Source organism: Grus americana, chromosome 17 (genome assembly GCF_028858705.1).
Source record: "Grus americana isolate bGruAme1 chromosome 17, bGruAme1.mat, whole genome shotgun sequence".
Lineage (NCBI taxonomy): Eukaryota > Metazoa > Chordata > Aves > Gruiformes > Gruidae > Grus > Grus americana.
The window spans coordinates 9326439-9346306 of NC_072868.1; the positions used below are offsets into that span (position 1 = coordinate 9326439).

The 19868-nt window shown below is 49.1% G+C and overlaps 2 protein-coding genes across 12 annotated transcripts in view; one reads left to right on the plus strand and one right to left on the minus strand.

Moving 5' to 3' along the window:
- On the minus strand, window positions 1-15243 carry TPX2 (TPX2 microtubule nucleation factor). 7 transcript variants are annotated; one of them, XM_054845182.1, is made up of 19 exons: window positions 15051-15243; window positions 14459-14668; window positions 14001-14130; window positions 8687-8839; window positions 8292-8417; window positions 7977-8097; window positions 7287-7418; window positions 6482-6604; window positions 5915-6048; window positions 5447-5604; window positions 4855-5026; window positions 4565-4703; window positions 3806-4022; window positions 3478-3576; window positions 2618-2794; window positions 2328-2474; window positions 1667-1778; window positions 829-1016; window positions 1-403 (listed from the first exon to the last, which is right to left on the minus strand). In XM_054845182.1, the coding sequence occupies exons 4-19, from the start codon at window positions 8787-8789 to the stop codon at window positions 293-295; spliced, it is 2259 nt and encodes a 752-aa protein (XP_054701157.1). In that variant the 5' UTR covers window positions 8790-8839; window positions 14001-14130; window positions 14459-14668; window positions 15051-15243; the 3' UTR covers window positions 1-292. The 7 variants fall into 7 exon arrangements, with proteins under 7 accessions (XP_054701157.1, XP_054701155.1, XP_054701158.1 ...); XM_054845180.1 differs by lacking the exon at window positions 15051-15243 and adding an exon at window positions 13802-13904 and having other exon boundaries at window positions 14459-14871; XM_054845183.1 differs by lacking the exon at window positions 15051-15243 and adding an exon at window positions 13741-13904 and having other exon boundaries at window positions 14459-14871.
- BCL2L1 (BCL2 like 1) overlaps window positions 15092-19868 on the plus strand; it is an 18805-nt gene continuing 14028 nt past the window's right edge. Inside the window, exons 1-2 of one of the 5 annotated variants that reach the window (XM_054845277.1) lie at window positions 15092-15229; window positions 16310-16972. In XM_054845277.1, the coding sequence (XP_054701252.1) occupies window positions 16418-16972 (555 nt within the window). In that variant the 5' untranslated portion in view covers window positions 15092-15229; window positions 16310-16417. Of the gene's footprint in view, window positions 15230-15473; window positions 15561-15876; window positions 16054-16309; window positions 16973-19868 lie in introns of those variants that run through there. The other 4 variants (XM_054845280.1, XM_054845281.1, XM_054845278.1 and 1 more) reach the window with 4 other exon arrangements.

A 19868-nucleotide genomic window follows, 5' to 3' on the forward strand; every position in this document is an offset into this window, starting at 1 on the left:
GATTAGGAATTTTTATTTAGTTCAGGCACACAATATTTGTATACAATATCAAAACCTGGTTTAGTCCTTAGAAAACAAGTTGTCTAGAAGTGAAGCGAGGCTGTATGGCACTGCCTGTATGCCGTGCCTCAGCCACCTGCCTCAGGTGGAGTTAAACTACTCAATATAACAATAATGGAACCAAGTGTAGGAGTTGAGACTGAGCAGTCACGTAAAAACAACTGTTCCCTCTCTGCCTATCAAGAGAGCGGAGAGGGATGGGATCTTCCTCCTACTAGCACATGGATGCATATCAGCACCGAAATCTATCTGAGAAGTTGGGAGACTTTGGCATAGTCAGTGGCTGATCACTGGGCTTCACCTCTACGCTGCGGTATTTGCGTATTGGGTTTGCCTTGTGAACCTGTAAAAAAAAAAATCAATCAAGTACAAAATGAAGCAAACTGTTGCAGTTATGATGAAGCTGAAACCTGCAGGCGAGCCATCAGTGGAATGAAGACAGGCATCTGTCTACAAGACAACCATACTGCCTACGGCACTGGAGTGAGCCACCAGGAACATGCAAGGCACACTTTGGGGCTGTGGATTTTACAGAGATCATTCTGCTCCAATGACTACATGTGTACAGCTCCAAAAGTCAGTCATCTCAGCAGAGCTACCTTTTTTGTTTGTTTAAGACCAGTTGTAAAGTTAATGAAGAGTCAGTTTGCAACAGGAAACTTGAAGAGACAGTCTTAATGCAGCTCAACATTGACGTTAGCTCATTTAGTACATTCACACATCCCTTTGGGTTACTTTACAGCCCCTGTTCAGAAATAGCTCACTTACCATCTCTTGTCTTAGCTTAGCAACTTCTTCCTTTTCACGCTCCTCTTGTCGCTGTCTGACCTGCTCTTGATGCCTCTCCCTTACGGCTTCTATAGTTGCCAATCGTTTTTCAAATTCTTGCCGCTCTTTAGCTCTTTTTTCTGTTGCCAGCTCAAAGCTTTCAGGAACTGCAGAACCAGAAAGGCTCTCTAAGTTTAGAAATAAAGGAGATAACATTGGTGCAAAGACAGTCAGGTAAAGCAGAGCAGTGCTAGTGCCAAATGGAAGCCTCCCTCTGGAGCGCTTCACCTTGCAAGGGTAGTTAGTAGATACCTCCGTGCTTCAGGAAAAGATAAAACCTTATGCCCAAATGTGAACAGTGTTAACGCTGGTGTTACCCCGTCACGGGTGTCCTCATAGGAGGGAGCAAGCACACAATTGTTAGTACAAACAAGTTTTTTGGATGGTTCTATACCCTACGAAGTTTAGTCTACCCTAAGCTGTAGATGCCTTCATCTCATTATTAGAAATAGAAGGAAGAGACTGACAGCTGCTGCAGAAATGCCAGCTGTCTCTACAGGGAGCTCCTTGCATACTGTTTACCCTCATCCCAAGCTAGCGCACATCAATCATCTGCCAATTGTAGCATAGCTGTTAAATACAGCTGACTATTAGTGCAGGACAGGGAGGCAGTGGAAACTCCCCCACTCCCTGGGGACACAAGCTGTTAGGGAATTAGTTGATTAAGTACACAGCACTATTGGCTGTGCTGATAAAGAAGAGGAAACAGCCAGTCTAAACATCATTTAATTGCATCAGTTCTGAGTTATCAGCCAAGCCTGTGTAGCAAGTACCCCACCTGATAACAGCTTATTTTCCTTTTTTGGCACAAAAGGCTCCTGGTACACCACTGTGTTGGGACGAGCTTTAAAACGTGCCGCCTCTTTCTGCCTTTTCAAGTCTTCTTCAAGCTGCAAGAGAAGCAAGCCCATCAAGCACCAGGCATTACAAACAGACCATCTCCTCACCTCCCCAGACTTCAGCACTCCCAGCACTGGTAAAGCCAGTTTGGCTTAGATCAAGTCATTTGCATAGAAAAATCATATTAAAGCAAAAAAGTTGTGTCACTTGTTGCCTGCCAGTTACTTCTGCCAAAAATAGCCTGAAGAAAGTTTTAGGTGTCCACTACAGACTTCACATGAGAAAAGTAGTATATTATTTATAGGTCAATAAATCCCCAAGCACAGAGGTGGTCAGCAAAGGGATCCAGCTGCACATAGCTGCTGCTTAGAAAATACCCCACAGCTGTTCGTGCAGTTGTGGTAAATCCCATCGCTTACCATAAAGTGAGACAAAATCCCCAATCCTTAACCCACAGCATAAGTCTCATGCCAAGGACAGGATAATTCATTGCTCAAACTCAGAATCTGATTCGACTCAAGCAGGAGACTTTTGCAAGTCAATCACAACTCCACTACCTGCTTTAAGGCTGGTTGTACCTGTTTTCCTTTTCATCCTACCTGCTGTTTCCAGCTTTGTAGCTTGGCAGCTCCCCGTTCATCAATCTGCAGATTGAATGGTTCAGGCTGAGTTGGGTTTTTGACCTTCTTTTCTGGCAGCTTAATGTGGTCAAAGTAAGGCAGAGGTAGTGCTTTGAACTTTGGCACCTGAAAGAAACAACTTGAAATATTTCTTGCCCTTTCCTCAAAGGCATGAAGCTTTGCAAGTTTAACAGTCAACAGCAAGAGGCAAATCCTGCCACACCCTTTTTACTGAAGGAGTGGAATCCAAGGTAGCTTTTAGTTCTTACCTCTTCCTTCTGCAATTCTTCTATTTTTTTCTCTTTCTGTATTTGCCGCTCTCTGTCACGAGCATCGAAAGAGAAGGGGCAAACTTCCACATGCCTCTGCTCTGGCATTTTAGGTTTGAAAGGCACTCCGTAGTGTGGCATAGGGTTAGCTTTGATCACAGGGACCACCTCTTTTTCCTAAGGGGATATTAGTGTTAGGATCTGACACAGCACCAGATTTTTGTAGAAAAAGACTAACTCCTGCCAAACAAAGCCATGAATACTAGAGTTCCTTTAATAAGGGTCACAACAGCATCAAGAAAAACACTCTGGACACTGCAAAAATTAGTTATCCAATTTACAGGCATCCTGAACCTCAGGCAAGTCCTTCCTCTTCCCAAACCACTATCAGTTCTAGTAGTCATCCAAATTAGACTGTAATTCTTTAACCTCCTCTTCACAAGAGGAAAAGGAGGAAGGACATGATGCATTCTGAATCCTGCTCCCCACCTCCAGGGATCTAGAGTGACTGCAGGGAGAAGAAAGGTCACGTGCAATATCTGCCCTTCTCAATATGAATAGGGAAGGGCAATGTCCTTTAGAAATCTCAGCAGGCTACTTTCCTCATTCATGGCAGCAATACCTCAAAAACCCTAGTCAGTGCCTTCCTGTTTAAATTGAATTATTTCATGTTCTATGAGAATTCAGTTTCTGTAAAACGAGCATCAGCAACTAGATCATTAGAGAGGAATTGCCTAACAGAAGGGAAGGGACTAACTGAACCAGACCATCAGACCCAACTGGCAGAGGTACAGCAGGCTGGCTGAGGCAGTCACCATGGTGGGACAAGGAGGCTTGCCTACCGCCCGTTCACAAGTTACCTTTTCTTCATCTTTGCTAGGCATTCGGGTTCTGCTTTTCAAGGTGAAGACTGGAGACTTGGGGACTGTAACAGGAAGTGCTTTCTTCTCTGGAACACCCTGTTCAGAAGAGCAGGGAAGGAGTTACCCAAGCCTAAGTGCCAAGAAAAAGCGCTACAGAAAACCAACCTGACATAACACAGTAGGTACTCATTGTAGTTCTTACCTAATGACAGACAGTGTTTACTAAAGATTATTAAATACATAATGCAACATAGCTACAAACATTTTGAATCTAATTGCCACCTCAGTCCTAATTCCCAGGTCTGGGTATTACTGAACTTCTTACCACAACATCCTCCAGGATTTTTGTTGGACACGGCCTAGAATGGAATTCAAAGTGCTCTTCCTCCTGCTGCTTCTTACTCTCACGCTCCTGAATCCTTTTTTCTATTTCCAACTCAAAGCCAATGGGTTGCGTGAGTTCCTTCACAGGCTGTTTCTTAGGCAGGAGTGGTCCACCCTCAAAGATTTTGTGATCAAGTTCTCGTGCTTTGAATTTGTACCTACACAGGAAAGACAGAGCAGTCACCAACATACTGTACATGGCAAGATCCAGCTTCTAGCTAATAGTTTCTCTTGCAGCATAAGAGAGCAATAGTCAGGTACAGAAGCAGTTGTGCCACAGACACATTACATATGTGCTGCTCCAGTTAGCAACTCCCCCTCTGCTTCTGAAACAGCAAGACGTTAAAGGAAAAGCCTTACGGATTGCTTTCTTGGAAATTCAAAACTTTTTCTACAGGAGAGTTTTGAAGCACATGCAGGCTGTACTGCTATACAGGGTTTGCTTTACTAGTCATAAGCTGTACTCAACCCGAGATCAGCTCTGCTAAGAGCGCTTTCTTCAAAATGAATCTGCTACTTTTCACATCTTTACAATCAGAGCCATAGGATTATGCAGAAGCTAAAAGAATCTCAGTGGTTTTATGCTACTCATTCTTTTACACAAAAAGGGTATTCCTGAGAAGTGATATTTTGGTATCTGAAAGATATTTCCAGTGTGGTATAATTCTCTCTTAAAGGACTACAGTAAGCCTTTACTTACTGTTGAATTTTCTCAATTTCCTCTGCTTCTAACTCTGCTGTAGTTTTGCAGGTGGCAGGTCTGAAGCGCTGCTTCGTTAGAAGCACTGGTGTTTTAGGGTTTGTAAGCCGAGCCTTCACCAACTTTCCTGGAACTGGGCCTATAAATTCAAGTCACAGAGACTAGCAGTTAATGGCAATGCCTGCAACAGGCACAGACTGTTTGCTCAGTAGAGTAGCCAAAGCATTGTTCTTGCTCTCCCACCATCTCTGTGGACAGCCTCCTGGCTAGACACAGCTAGGACTGCTCACCTTCATCAGATTTCCTGCTCCTCAAATGGTAACGAGATGGTGTGCGTTTTTGGAATGCTTCTACCTGCTCTGCAAGGGACACGTATTCTGATGTGGTTTCTTCAAGTTTTCTTTTGTTTCCCTGGGACAGATTGAACGGTTTGGGGATAGTGGGTCCCTTTGGCATTCGCCCCTGGAGAAAAAAAAAGCTACAGTCATTATGGCCATTTAACACAGGATGCTTTGATGACATTTCCTATCCCCACTGATCCACAGTATCTGTCCCCTTCCCCTTATTGAAAAGGAGGTAACACTTCACATTAGATTAACTCTTAGCTGTATGGACATGCACAAGCTAGTCATATTGGGAAACTGTACAAAGTGGAAGATTTTAACATGAAATGTAATAACTGGAAGATATGACATTAAAGGGCCCTTTAGAGTCTTGTGGCAATGCAGATACACAGTGAGCTAACAGTTACGTTTGCACAATGCTTGCCTCTCCTATGGTAACCCTCTTTGCAGGTTACCAGTAGCGTATGTCTTGCAAAAGCAGAAAGAAGATGATGTCAAGAATTAGTCAGCTGACTGCTGGCAACATTCTGGCTCTCACCGGAGAAGGAGGATGCTTTCTCAGTACTGCTGCAAAATCCAGTTCCTTGTACTCGCTCCCAGGCTGGCTTTCCACATGCTGTTTAATTCTATTCTCTGTGCAGAAGTGGAAGTCAATTGGCTTTGTTACTTGACCAACATGTCTCTTCACAGGTTGTCCTAAAGAAAAAGAGCATGTAAGGTCTGGAAGCCTTTTGGGGTGGGGGGAAGATTTGGGGGAAGAAAAAGAAAGAGACATTTACTTTCTAATAACCTGAACAGTTTTTGACAAACTCATCTAAAACCTTTCAAAATATGACAAAAGCCAAACCAAACTGTTTCCAGGCAGTTTAGAGGCTGATCTACATTAAAAGCCCCTTAATCCTAATATTTACTACAAAATCTGGAATGTTTATTTTTAAAGGTACTTGTACAGCACTCTCCAGCTGAGCCCAATACAGTTTCAATTTGGAATTCAGCTAGAGCCCACCTGCTCCAGCAATAGCTGCTTTCAGAGACTCCTCGTTCTTCTTCCGCAGCTCCATAACCTCCCGCTGCAACTGCTGCATCTTTTCCAGCTCCTGCTCCTCCGTACTCTTCACTTTGCCAGAAAGATTGGTTCTCCTGCAGAAGCATGTTAAAGACTGAGATACACCTCCCTGCTTCACAGGATGACATTAGTGCAAAGGAACATGCTTAGCTCTGACTTCACTGCAGAAGTATCATTTGTTATAAAAATACACTCTCTAGAAAAGATCTCTTTCGATTTTGTTTGCTCAAGAAAACTTGCAGCTAACTGCTATCCTGCATACACATTTGCTGTATGCATGCTTCATCCATTAGCAAGAACAATTTTTTTCCTCAATTAAAAGCAAAAGCTTTCCTTTGCTCAGGTGCAGTTGGTGAAGTACATTTCATTCTAATTTTGTTGTCTCGATCCAGTGTTTACTAAATCTGATACCACCACATGCTAAGTCGAAGTTGAAAACACTCTAGCCACAGCTCTCACCTAAATCAACTGTGATTAGCAATGACAAGTCACAAGAAAGCTACGTACTTTAACATTGTTGGCGTGGAGGGCATGGTCAGTTTGCTTTTCCCTCTCCCTGGGGAGAGGTCAGGATTCTGCAGGGGCTCTCTCTTCGTGGCTACTTCTGTCAGCTTCTCTCTGCTGCTAGAACTAAGGTAACAAGTTGTTACAACAAACCACTCCAATTAACTGTGCTCTAATGAAAGATCACCTGCAGCTCTCACCACATCCCAACACCTGGTGAGTTCTAAGGTATGCCAGACTGGCCTTACCTCACCACGGGCCCAGGTATAGATCGTCTAGTTTTCCCTGGTACTCTAAGGCTGTAGAAGGGAAGATGAATTACTGAGTTTTTGGAACTTAGGCTTTTCTTGAGGAGGTAGGTGTACTGTAGTTCACCTAGGTACAGCAGTGTTTGAGAGATTGCACTTCAATTTCCTGACCTCAAGCTTATCACCATATGATATCTTAGTGGTTAAGCTAATTTGAGAAATATTTTAGCTGCAACTCTTTCATAGCTTATGACTGCCTGATGACTTCCTGATGGATAAGTTAAGCCAAATTTAAAGCTAGCTGACAGACACTGAGTGTGGAGTAAGAATCTTAAGAAAGCCAAGCTTATTTCATTCACATCTCTACCTCCAAATAGAGCATTTCCTTCAGGTCTTACTGGTTTCATAAACAAGAAGAAACAGCTGTATCAGGAATCAGGTTTCCGTCACCTCCCCCTAACCTTCCTGTGAGAACCCTCTCATCCATGTGGAAATCCTTTCCGAAGAAACAGTTATATTCCCCCTTCCCAGCCCCAAACAGAAGGACTTTGATGACGTACATTCTCATTTTTTTCAGGGGTGGAACCTCTTCTTTATTAACCAAGGCATTAGCGTTTCTCTCCGCTTTGATTCTAGCTGGCTGTTTGTGTTGCTGTGTTTTTTTCTGCTTTGTAGCCTGTCTTCTACTTGGTCTAGAGTAGAACAGAAAATGGAGGTTAGCTTTCCCTCGGGTCTAAGACAACACACGATGTGTATAATACTTTTTAACATTAATGCATCACCTAACTCCAACATGACCCCTATGCAAATTGTGTGTTTAACACAACAATCCAAATGCAGCATGAATGACTTAAGTTTAATAATCCATCAGCTTAATATTCTTGGGTATATATGAGCATACAGAGCCCCTTGCATTCATATCACAAACAAGTTCTGTCCAACTCAGGCAGATATAAACAAAGAAACTTTATAACCATTTCAGTTTCAGATATCCTCACATTCCAGAAGCTCCTAGTGCTACTGAGTCTCATTTGAGAAGTATGTGAGACACTGCATTACATTTCCACCCCTAGAGATCGTCCCTCCAGCTTAGCAAGCAGATCAGCTGTCCCAATACACGATCTCTGTGCTGGAGAGCTTCAGACTCATAGGATGACCCAAGAACAGCTCGAACTGCACATCTTGAAAGCAAGGACCTGCTTAGTTACACTGTCATCAATCTTCATGTAAACTAAATACAAGTATTTCACCTTTGAGAGGCCTCTGCAGGAGCAGCAGCTCTCCAGCTTGTCAGGGATCCAACAATATTCTGAGGAGCCACACTGGCCTGCACGCATTCTGCTTCACTGTCCTCTTTGCCATGGCTTTCACCTGAGAACAGTGACAAACGTCAGCTCATATATATACATACACACACGCAGAGGAATGCTGAAGTGAAACCATGAGACCTTGCTAGACAACAATATATGAAGATGGTCCCACAAAAGTCAGACTGAGGCCTTTTCATTTTGCCAGTGAAAAACAGGTAAAGTTTATTCTCTCCCTCCCATACCATGCCAGCTTACTTATTGTTATTCCTTGCGATGTGACAGAAGACAGAATAATATCAGGCTTTGAAAAAGCAGGGCTGTCCTGTGAGACCTTTGCCAGATTTTCTGCAGGAGGGACGTTCTCCAGATTTGCTTTTTGGTCTGTGAGGAAAGAGAGACTTTCACTACACGTACTGTGTTAGGAAATTTTTAACAATACCCTCGAATCTCATTATGATGTTATCAAAGTCATCTGTCACGTTACAGATGACAATCAAAGTTCAAATACAAAAACAAAAAACCGCACACATGATAAACAATGCGGTTAACAACATGACTAACCCATCCGCGCAGAAGCCAGGCCCAAAACAAGCATCATGCCAAGCCCTCGTCCAAAGAGAAAACAAATCAAGGCATTGGAAGCAACTTACCAAACCAGGAGTCTGCATTGTGTACATCATCATCGCTTAGAGTCGCAAAATTGATGCAAGGGTTTGGGACATCAAAGGAATAGCGAGATTCTGGGTGAGACATCTTCACCTTCCCGCTGTCCTTGTGAGTTCTCCGCTTGCACTGCTACAGTCCTTTAGACAACAAGCATTGGTCACCTGTTATACTAATCTCCAACACAGGTGTCAGCTAAATCATTCTCCATCACTTTTCCTCTGCACAGTTTCTAGAGACAGATGCTGGGACAGTCTTTGGTACATTTTCCTGTCTAATTCACAGCCTTCAGACAGAATGCCTCATAAGCAGTGGAGTTTTTTGTTCTATTGCTGACTGGCAAAGCTACAGAAGTTTTACCACTGTTGACATCTGCAGCTCAAAACTATCAAAAAGATCAAGTTTTGCAGGTTTTCCTTGTACCTGTAGGTGCTAGAATTGTATTTTTAAAAAGGAAGTACAGTACAAAGCTTTTCTAGAGAGCAACTGATTTGTTCTTCCCTCCGTCACCACACACAGCGAAGAACAGTTCTTACCCTTACCAGTTCACAGATTTATAAAGCAAGAGCCTGATGATGAAGCTGACTCTAGAGCACTGCAAAGTCCAGTTTTTCCTCCCTCTGGAGGGCTACAGACAAGAACTAATGACACAAGCATGCTCTTCTACAGAATAAATTGATTTCCAAAGCAGGAACAGAGTTCTGTAGAGCATTGTTACTGGGCAAAAAGTAGGAAGAAGGGCAGCATAAGGTCCTTGCTGCATTCCACAGCACTACCCTGAGGCTGGCCAGTCTATAAACAAACCAAGCACTGTGACCATCAAAAACAGTCCCTGCAGTTAATTAGCAGAGCACTGACAGCAGGAGGTGTCCCTGTGTCAACAGGTGATACTAAACTCAATGGAACAGGAATAAAGCCAGCAACCAAGTTACGAACCCTTAAATTTTAACAAAATCTTTTTGCAAAGGTGTTTTCATACTTTCACAATGCCTCGCACAGCTGCAAGGCAAAGCCCATGAGGATGTGTTATAAAACACTCCCTAAGGAAATCACCTGAACTTTGCTTTTATGAGCCCAATCAACTCTAAAGCAGCATATTCTTAATCCACAAACTCTCAGACCTAAACCATCTGTCTAGGCAGACCACACATTGTTCAACCCAGAGGGTATGCTCCATAAATAAGAAAACATTCAAGAGTAAATCAAAGCAGCATTTAGAAGGTACCACTGCTGTTTACAATCACCCGCCCTCCCTCCTGATGATGGCTGCACCCAGAAGCCTTCAGTTCCCCAGCACAGAATTGCAATAGTTAAAGGGAAGAATGTCATTAGAGAAGCATCAGCTACATGACTGTGAAGATGTCAGAGTAGGACCCAAAGAAGGCAAACAGAGGAATCTGAGCCAAAACCAACTGTAACTGAGCTCAAGACATGGCTGGAATCAAATGCTTTCCTACCGCTCTTAATCAAGATAGAGTTTCTGTCAACACTATCCACTTTTTAAAAAAAAAAAAAAAATCAAATGCGTCATCTGCATTCTCCCCTCACCCTCCCCAGTCAGAAATGAGCATCATGTTTCACAGCTACTTGTGTCCACTGCCACACTGCTGCAGTTTCCAACTTTTTACTGTGTAAAGTCCATATTCTTTCACAGTGTCAGCACCCTCATCACTGACCTCCTCCTCTCTCTCCCTCCCTGACAGAAGCAAATAGTCAGTCGTCAAAAGAAAGGGAGTGCATCAATGCCACAGTTTCATACTCCAAGTTTCTTGAAAGAACCAGTGGGGAGGTAAAAGTTACTCCACAGTAACTCCAGAGGGTCCATTTCAGTCAGATGAACTCACAGCATTGCTTTTCAAATCCCTAGGCATCCTCCAAGCCCTGCACAGAACAGGAGTTACTCTGAAGCAGCAGTTCACTGAAAGGCATCTCACTCCTCCACCCATCGACTCAGTTTGGGACTGAGCTCCCACCAGTTCAGAATGTTACGGTGATTTATCACTCCAATACACCCACTGCAATGCTTCTGCAATCGAAACAGGCTCAGCCAAGTACAGCCTGAAGTCTGCTGCCTGCTCCCTTGAGGCATTTTAAAACACCCAATTGTGATTTTGATGGCAGAACCACCATTATCTCAATTTTTTCTTTAAAGACAGGAGGTGAAATTCTTTCTCTCCACTGTGGCACTCTTCCATCAGAAGCGAGGTACAGAAATTTCTTCTCATTAGTAGGGATGTTACCTAATTGCAGGCACCGCGTGCATTTACCAAACCATGATTATAGACACACTGTAATCCTACATAAATCTATGGTGTAGTTAAAAGCGTAACCCCGCTCTCCTCCACATCCATCACCTTCTGTGTCAACAATAGTGCTCGCAAAGCTTCACAGCAAGCCAGCCGGGGAACCCTCACCCCCTTTCCGCAGGATCAGCTTTCACCTGGTTCACAAAGACTTGCGCACACCACCGCTGGTGCAAGAAACAAGAAGGATCTGGTCCTCTTGCTTTCAAAACCAGCCCAAATTCCTCCAATAAAAATGACTGCCCAACTAAAACCTTTATTCTCTTTCTGGTTCCACTCCCCTCACTGACCTAAACATGCCTCACGCAGCCACAGCCCCATACAGTTTCTGTACAGAGCAGCAGAGCCATATCCACAAAGAGGAATAGATGGCGAGTTTCTCTGCACATCAGCTTTCTTTTGAGTAACTAACTACACTTTGGCACGTTCCAGAAGAGTGCCTTGGCCTGGTTTAGATTAGTTAGCTTTGAAAAAGGATTAAGCTAAGTTGGAACAAGCATTCCTGACCCAGAATAAGACTGATCCAACAGCAAGTGCAATAGGTATTTCAGAATAACTTCACACCTCGCTCTAATCCAAATTAGCTTTAAAATGCTGACACAATTCCATCACCGATGTGCTCAGCATCTTTTTCTCAATGTAGTGGTTCATTTCTTGCCAAAAACATGTAGGCTGGACAAGGTTGGAGAGGAGTAACTCCAGCAAGACCTAAGCAGTACTGGCCTAGCACCAAACACGTCATAAGGGACCAGTTCACAATTACGACCTAACCAAAAGAACCTCTTGTTTTCAGAGCAGCAGCCCAGCACGGACCGATGGTCACCAAGCAATACAATAACAGCACCCACTGCCTGGGACAAAGGACCCCCCCGGCCATACGAGCCTTTGAGTCAGGAGAGAGGCCACAGAGTTCCAAGAGGAGAAATTTGATGTCAGAAGGAAAGAGAATGGAGGAGTTCAGTGGAGCAGCAAGGGACAGATGGAAGGAGGATGCAGAGGGGATCCGCTCTCTCTTGCCACCTTCCAATGTAATTAGATAAGCCCCGGTCAACCTGAGAGAACACCTTATCACAATACACTACTGGAGCTTCAGAAGCTACAGGTGTTACTTACTCTGAATCCTAACAGGATTGGAAAGATTCACAAAAATGCTATTCCGAGTTACATCAGCAGATAAATCTGAAGACAATTGAGCCACATGCCTCAAAACCCAAGACGGACAATCAGGAATAAGCAAGAGAAGGCCAAGGAAGCTGCATGGCAATGTGCTGCAGTAATTCCAGTGCCTTCTGCTGGGCATTCAACACCGTCTGCTGTTTAAAAACAGGACGCTGCACTAACCAGGCAACTTGCTTAATTCAGCCTGGCAGCTTCTTTATTGTCCTGCAACCCAAAGCTTTGCTTCCCTTTTATAGGGACAATAATCCAGACAAAATTCCCAGATGCGTCTCACAGGCTAATATGTAAATTGGGCCATTACAAGGGGCTGGAAACTACATCTCTAGAGATACAGTCCCGTCACCACAGCCTTGTAGGAAGCTATCCCACCACAAAGCCACCACGTGAATTTTTTCAGCACAATGCCAGCAGCCACTAACAGAAGTCATCCTTGCTTTTCCCTGAGTGGGGTTAAGTGAACGTTTTTAACGAATTCTAGATCCACGGCTTCTCCTTCCTCTCTGATGCTCCTCACTCAAAGCTCAAGCATGCTTTTCTGCAGTACAGAATCAATGCTGAATTCATCATCCCAGGTACAGAACAGAGGCAATGCTTCTGTTCCATCATATAATACCCAAACTGGGAGACAAAGCCTTTAACTCTACACAGGCAAGAGGTGAGCACGCAGAGCTCCACAGGCCACTCTGACCTATCATTAGTCTACAGCAAAAGGAGCAGTGAGAAGCTGGAGCAGCAGCTTTTCTCCAGAGCCGCTAACAGCAGCCCAGACCCACCTCCCTTCCCACAGCCCAAAATAAACAGCCCTGACGTCTCACGCTCCATAAATGAGATCCCACAAGTTTTAGAAGACATAAAGACAGGACATTCTAAGAATAGCTGTTCGAGGCAAAGTAAATTATTTATAGCCAGTATAACCTCAACTTATTGGTAGAGTAAGTCAAGGCTCCTCTAGTTTAAAAAAAAAAAACTCTGTTTAAAAATAGCTAACTTAATACATTTTCTGTTACTTAAGCCAGGTTTCCTCTGGTTTTCTTCCCTCCTTTTCCTAGGAAGCACGATTTGCTTTGAGAAGAAGTAACACCATTTTTCTTAGCTCCAAATTCCAGATGCACACTCCTTCAGGTTTTGAGCAGTCAGTGTGAATGAACAGTTAACAACACAGCACAGCGGGTAGCCTGGTCCCTACTGGCATCAGCACATCTAGGTTGTATTTCATCGTGAGAATCAGATTTTGTGATTGTTTGAAGACTCACATCTCAGCACACAACTTCATTTCACTCACGAGGCAGCTCCCTCACCTTAAGGCTTATTTCAGTACTGCGAACCCATCCCAAGAGAGGGAGCCCCTCACCACGCCGACTTTGCCCGCCATCGGCCTCCGGCTGCCCAGCGGCGAAAACTCCCCGCTGCCGGCCGTGGGCTGGCCCCAGGCTCCGGCTCCTCCAGCCCCACGGACACGAGGGGGTTGCAATTAGCCCATGTGCGACGCCGCCCCCCACCCACCGTGTCAGGCAAAAGCGGCCCCGGACGCGGGCTAAGCGCCTTGAACCGCTTCCCACCTCCGCTTCTCAGCCGCGCCCTCCAGTCTCACGGTGCTGCGAGTGGCCGTGACACCGATACCTGGGCTGGGAGCAGGCCCACGGCACAGTCACGTCCCCCACAGCCAGACTCGACCGGATGACGGGGAAGGGCTAGGGCCCAGGCTGCTGTTACCGGACAGCGTCTGCCAAGGAATGCGAGAAGGTGAGGCGCAGCCGAGAGCCCACCCGTACCGCCACCGATAGCGGAGAGGGCGCCTAGTGCCCGGTAACCCACTCACCTCAGCGCTTGCGGCCGCCCTGCGCGGCACTTCTATCCACCGCCGTTAACGGATTTCAAACACAGCTCGTTCGTCCGAACCAACCAATCAACGCCTAGGACACGCCCTCGGTGCGTGCCGATTGGGCGAGCTGCCAGGAGAGCAGAGGACCCGGATGAGCAAGCCCCGCCCCGCGCGGTCGAGCCCTGCCCGGAAAGGCTGACGGGAAACGTAGTGCCCCGGGCACGCACAACCACAAAGGGGGCCAGAAGCAAACCACAACTCCCACAAGGCACAGCGCGGCGCGCCCAGCCAATCAGGTGAGGTGGCGCATTAAGTGCGGTCTATCAGTGGCCGGTAGGCGGGACTCCTCTGACTGCCTCACCCAAGGGAGGCGGCTTCCACCACCCACCCCTTCCAGTAAGCATAGCTAGGGCCTCTGCTGCTGGGGGAAGTGCCCTCTAGTCAACATTACCTACCCCAAATTCTGCATAAAACTCCCCGTAGCAGCCAGAAAGCCAGACAGAAGGCTCTACTAACAGGGGAGGACTCTGTCGAGGAGAGGGCCGACCCATGGTCCCACAACTGCCTTCCGTCACCTCGACCCTCTGCCCGCTTCAGCCTTCCCTTTGTAGCCCTGCTGTGGGCACAGCACTGCGCACAGGGGGCGGCCACAGGCTTCCGGAGCGCTGTGGAGACATAAAAAGATCACACGTTAATTCTGAACTGCTGCAAGGGGACAAGCAGCAACGGCAGCAGGCTCCACCGTGTCCGCGTGGCAGGGGCGGAGGCCGGAGTTCCCAGGGCACCGAGGCCGCCGGAGCTGCCTACGGACCTGGCGGCGCCTCTGAAGCTTCGGCGCAGCCGACAGGGGGCGCCAGAGCCCCGCCTTCCGCCCGGCACCTCCGCGCCTGCGCACTGGCACCACCCACTCCGCGCAGGCGCCTTTCGCTCCCTCTCCGTCTAACTGACGCTCCCGCCCCACCCTCCCGCGCATGTGCACCGCTCGCCGCCCAGCTTCGAGGCGCCGTACGCATGCGCACCGCCCCCTCCTGCCCCCTCCCACCCTACCGCACCCCCCCGGCGCGGCCCAGGAGCGCGACGGCCGCTTGGCGGGCGATGCGGAAGGAGCCCGGGGACTGCTGAGCGGGCCGAGGCCCGGCGTGGCTCCCGGCGACTCCCGGCGTCGCTGCCAGCCGGGCCCGCGGGGCAGGGGCGGGAAGGACCCGGACCCTCCACCGGCCGCTGAGGTGAGGGGTGGAGTGGGGTAGGCCGTGAGCGACGGGCGGCTCAGCCAATGGGAGAGCCAGCTTCCGGGCCCTGCCCCTCTGGGGTTCTCCCGGCGGGTGATTGGCTAACGAGTGAGGGGCGGGCGCCCTGTCGACCCTCATGCGCGGGCCTCATGCTCGCCGCCCCGCCTCGCGCGGGTACGGCGGCCGCGAGGGGCGGTACGGGCGCTGGGGCGGGGGGGGGGGGGGGGGGGGCGCCCCCCCCCCCCTGCGGCCCTCCCGCCTGCCGCGGCCCGGCGTGGCGCTGGCAGCAGCGCGTTGCTAACCGGAGCGAGCGACCGGAATCGCTCCCGTAAGAATGCAGGGCCGGGCGGTTGCAGCCTCGGGCAGGTCGTGCGCTGGGAGCCCGGCCTTGGTGGCGAGGACTCGCCGCTTTTCAGTTTTTTATCTCGACTCCCCTCCGCCTGCGGGGAGCGAGGGGCTTCGGGAGGGCGGGGGCGGTTCGAGCGCCCGGCCGAGCTAATCCAGGGGGTGGAAGGGGGGCTGCGCCACGGTTACCGTCAAACCGAGCCCCGAAGGGGCTGCTATAACCCTTGGGCACCGCTGCCTGCCTGCTTCCTCCGGCCGCCTTTGGGCAACGCCGGCGGAGGAGGGCGGGGGGAGCCGGGCCCCTTAACGGGCGGGGCGGGGGGCGGTGCTGCCTCCGCCTCCGCGGCACTCCGGGACTGGCGGAGTGCGGCCGGTCCGGCCCGCGGCTCCGGCAGAGCGAGAGCCGCCTCCGCCCCGGCCCAGCTCAGCCCGAAGCCGCCCTGCCAGACAGTGCCTGCACCCGGTGAGACCACAAGGTTGGGGGCCGGGGGCTTCTCCGAGCAAGCTTGGGGGGTTCCCTCGGGGCTCGACGTTGGTTTCCCGGGAGGGGGGGGTGTTGCAGTCAGTTCTCCGTGCAGCTTCAATCTGGTGGCCTTGAGTCTCGGCGTAAAGCTGCAGGATGATCTCAGCCTAACGATAAGCTATCGGTGTTAATAGTATGGGTGCATTTACAAACTGTAGCGTTAACCCTTTTTTTGCCTCTCTCCTCTCCTCGTGTTTATCTGTGCAAAGGTCAAATGTTTCCATCGGTCGTGAAGAAGAGTGGAGTCGGGACCTGCTAAGTGCTGACCTGCTCGTGCTCTGGACCATGGACTCATTGAGGGCATCCCAGGTGTGAAAATGTCCAGCAGTAACCGGGAGTTAGTGATTGACTTTGTTTCCTACAAGCTCTCGCAGAAAGGATACAGCTGGAGTCAGCTGGAGGAGGAGGATGAGAACAGGACTGACTTGGCAGTGGAGGAGACCGAGATGGACGGCGTCCTCAACGGGAGCCCTTCCTGGCACCCGCCCACCAGTCACGTAGTGAACGGAGCCACCGTGCACCGGAGCAGTCTCGAAGTCCATGAAATCGTTCAAACAGCCGATGTGAGGCAGGCGCTGAGAGAGGCAGGGGATGAGTTTGAGTTGAGGTACCGGCGGGCTTTTAGCGACCTCACTTCCCAGCTCCACATCACCCTTGGCACAGCGTATCAGAGCTTTGAGCAGGTAGTGAATGAACTCTTCCGTGATGGAGTGAACTGGGGTCGCATTGTGGCTTTCTTCTCCTTCGGAGGAGCCTTGTGTGTGGAGAGCGTTGACAAGGAGATGCGGGTATTGGTGGGACGCATTGTATCTTGGATGACCACGTACTTGACCGACCACCTAGATCCCTGGATCCAGGAGAATGGCGGATGGGTAAGAACTCCTCTCCCCGGTGGGGATGGCTGCTCGTGTCCTCCCTCGCTCCAGGCCAGCAGTGGTGCCAATCGAACCAGAGCACAGCTCCCTGCAATGTTTTTGCTAGCGCGTGTCCTAGACCTTGCAGGGAGATAAAGCGCTGTCTGGTCTTTCCCTCTGTGCTCTTAATGCTCTGCCCCAAGATGGTCAGTCTACTGCAGTGACACAATTCTTACTCAGACATGTCCTTCTCCATCCCTGTTCCTTCTCCTTGGATGTTACATTAAAGACCTGTTTGCAAGAGCCTTTGGAAATCTAATGTCATCCAAGCTTGTTCTTCAAGCGAGAGCCCTTGCTCTCGGGCACGTTCCTGGTGTCATTTAACAGCAGGGAGTGGAGCTTCCTCCTCTCTGAGCGCGCAGTGCTCTGGTGGGCCGGCCTGCGGTCTGCCGGGGTAACAGCTACTTCTTCATTCTGGAGATGTGACTTTGCCTTCTGCTGCGCTCATGGTGAAGTGAATCCCACAGCAGGTCTGGGTGGGTGGTGGGTGAGCTGCTGGGCCTGTCTGAGCTGGTGCAGTGGTATCCAGGGCTGAGGTGGGGGCAACCTCTGCTCTGGGAAGCTGCTAAAACCTGCAGCTGCTTTTTGCTTGGCAGGAATCAATGCTCCCAGCTGCCCCAGCAGCAAAGCCTGTAAGCTTTCAATGGTGAGGTATTAACATGAATAAGCATTTCTTCAGGAAGCATTCTTGAAATGCCGAGGTCCGGCTGTGCGGTGCTGCCTGGGACTACCAGCGGGAGGTATACGACCTACAGATGTCTGAGTTTTTTCTTTTTGCTTCTGCATCTTAGTGATTCCCCGCTGGTGTAACCTTTACTGGTGCCCACTGGAAAGAGTTCACGCTGTCAGGCGTTAGCATCTAAACGGTGGGGAATTGCCTCCTTGGCGTGCTGGTGAGCTAAGGCCTTTCAGCCCTGTTCATCTCATAGTCCATCAGCAGGCCTCTGCATCTTGAGGAGAGGGCAGGAACCTTTGACCCCAGCGTTGTGCTTTGCACCCTCCTGACAGAGGAGAGGCACAGGAGCCCCGCAGAGCTCCCCAGCTCCTCGCATCTGGCTGGCAATGCTGGGGACCCTGGAGAAGAGAGGGAGCTGGTCTACCCAGCGAGAGGGAGCATGGTTCACCCAGGGTGCAGGAATTCCAGGAATGTAGCCGCCCTGGGGCACTGCCTGGGTGGGGCTGCTCAGGCAGAGGAGCTAGGTTTCGATTAATAACCTGGGATCTGCTGGCCATTTCATCAGGCTGTATCTGGCCCATTAGCTCTCTCATCCTACAGATAACCCTGGCCAAATGCTGAGTTCCTTCCCCCTCCCTCTGGCTTTGGCTTTTAAAGCCACAGATTAGTCTTTGGAATTGAGTGATCAAATTGAGGTTTCCAAGCTAGTGTGGCTGTTGCTGTTAGTGACGGATTGGGCTGTATCCTGGAGACCCAGGCGATAATGCAATCTGATTTTTTGTAAATGAACTCTCTGGGGGATTTAGATTAAATCACTGGTGGAAAATCACTGGTCCCTGCTTGTGGGGAATGAAATACCTCCTCCCTCTGTTCCCCACCCCCAAACATCATGGTTAAGTCTCTTCAATTTTTTTGTGTCTGTCTCTAAATTCATTGTTTGGAGCAAATATTTGTTCAACAGATTGCAGAAGGGTCAGGACTCCTCCCTATCTGACCCTCCCACCAGCTTTTGCTTTGAAGATCACAGTTAGCCATGTTTCCCACCCAAGGGAGCAGCCTTGCTCTCTTCTTCTAACATTGAACTGGGCTTCTAACTTCACTGCCTGGGCTGTGCTGGTAGCTGAAGGGGAGCTGGGTAGAGTGGTAAAGGCTGTGGTGGGGGGGATCCCACTCCACCAGCCACCAAAAAAAGGGCTGGGTGGTGTGGCTGCTGCCAGTTTGACATCTTTGTTTGACATCTCAGCTGTACCTTTCCTCCGTGCTCAGGTTTCACTGTGGCCTTCTCAGGGGGCAGCTGTGCCGCTCCATGTAAAGGGACAGCATGGTGCAGCGGCAGCACAGGGGCCATAAGAGCTCCCGAGCGCCTCGCGTGGGGCGTGCGTGGGGATGTTCTGGTTAGCTCTCGTGCAGCTCCAGCTGCAGGGAAAAAACTGCTGGCCTGCTGCCAGCTCTCCCTTCAAGAAGAGAGTGCCAGCCTGCACTTGCTGTGACAGAGCGGTCCCTCTCCTGCTGCCTTCTTTGCACAGGGAGCCTGTTTAGTGTATCTGAGCTGTTAGAGCCTGTCCCGTGCAAACAAAGCTCTCCTGAGAGGTGCAGCAGGCAGGTCCCAGTGAAACGGATGCAAGTTCTGGCAGGCCTGCTTGGCAGCAACCAGGTTGGTTTGCGTTTCGGAGTGCTGCAGCACTTCTCTTCCTGGAAAGCCCCTCTGAAAGAGGGAAGGAGCGCAGTTCCATCACCAGTGTCGCACTGCCTGGTTGCGTAGGAAGCTCTGTTTCATTCCCCACCAGTGGAACAAAGGCAAGTATAGGATGGCTGTGGGGTGCGGGTTGCCTTTGGAGGTGCCTGTTAAGGCTGCTGTGTGCTGGGCTGTAGCAGATTTTTTGAGAAACCCTTGTCTGAGGTGAGGGAGAAATGGTAAATCTCACTATGTAGTGTTAACATAAGTGTATTTTGTCACATTTACTGGCCCTGCCTTGGTTTGCCCTCCTCTCCACATTCTGGCACTAAGAAAACAAACAAACAAGAACAACCCAAGGGGGGCATTTAATAACCAGCCAGAAGAGAGCTGCTGCCTTGGTGAGCCATCAAAATGAAGGAGGTGGCTTTCCTGGGGCAGTTGCTTTGGCCAGGACCGGATTCCACTAGCTGTGAAGTTCAAAGAGTGATCCCAGTGGGGAG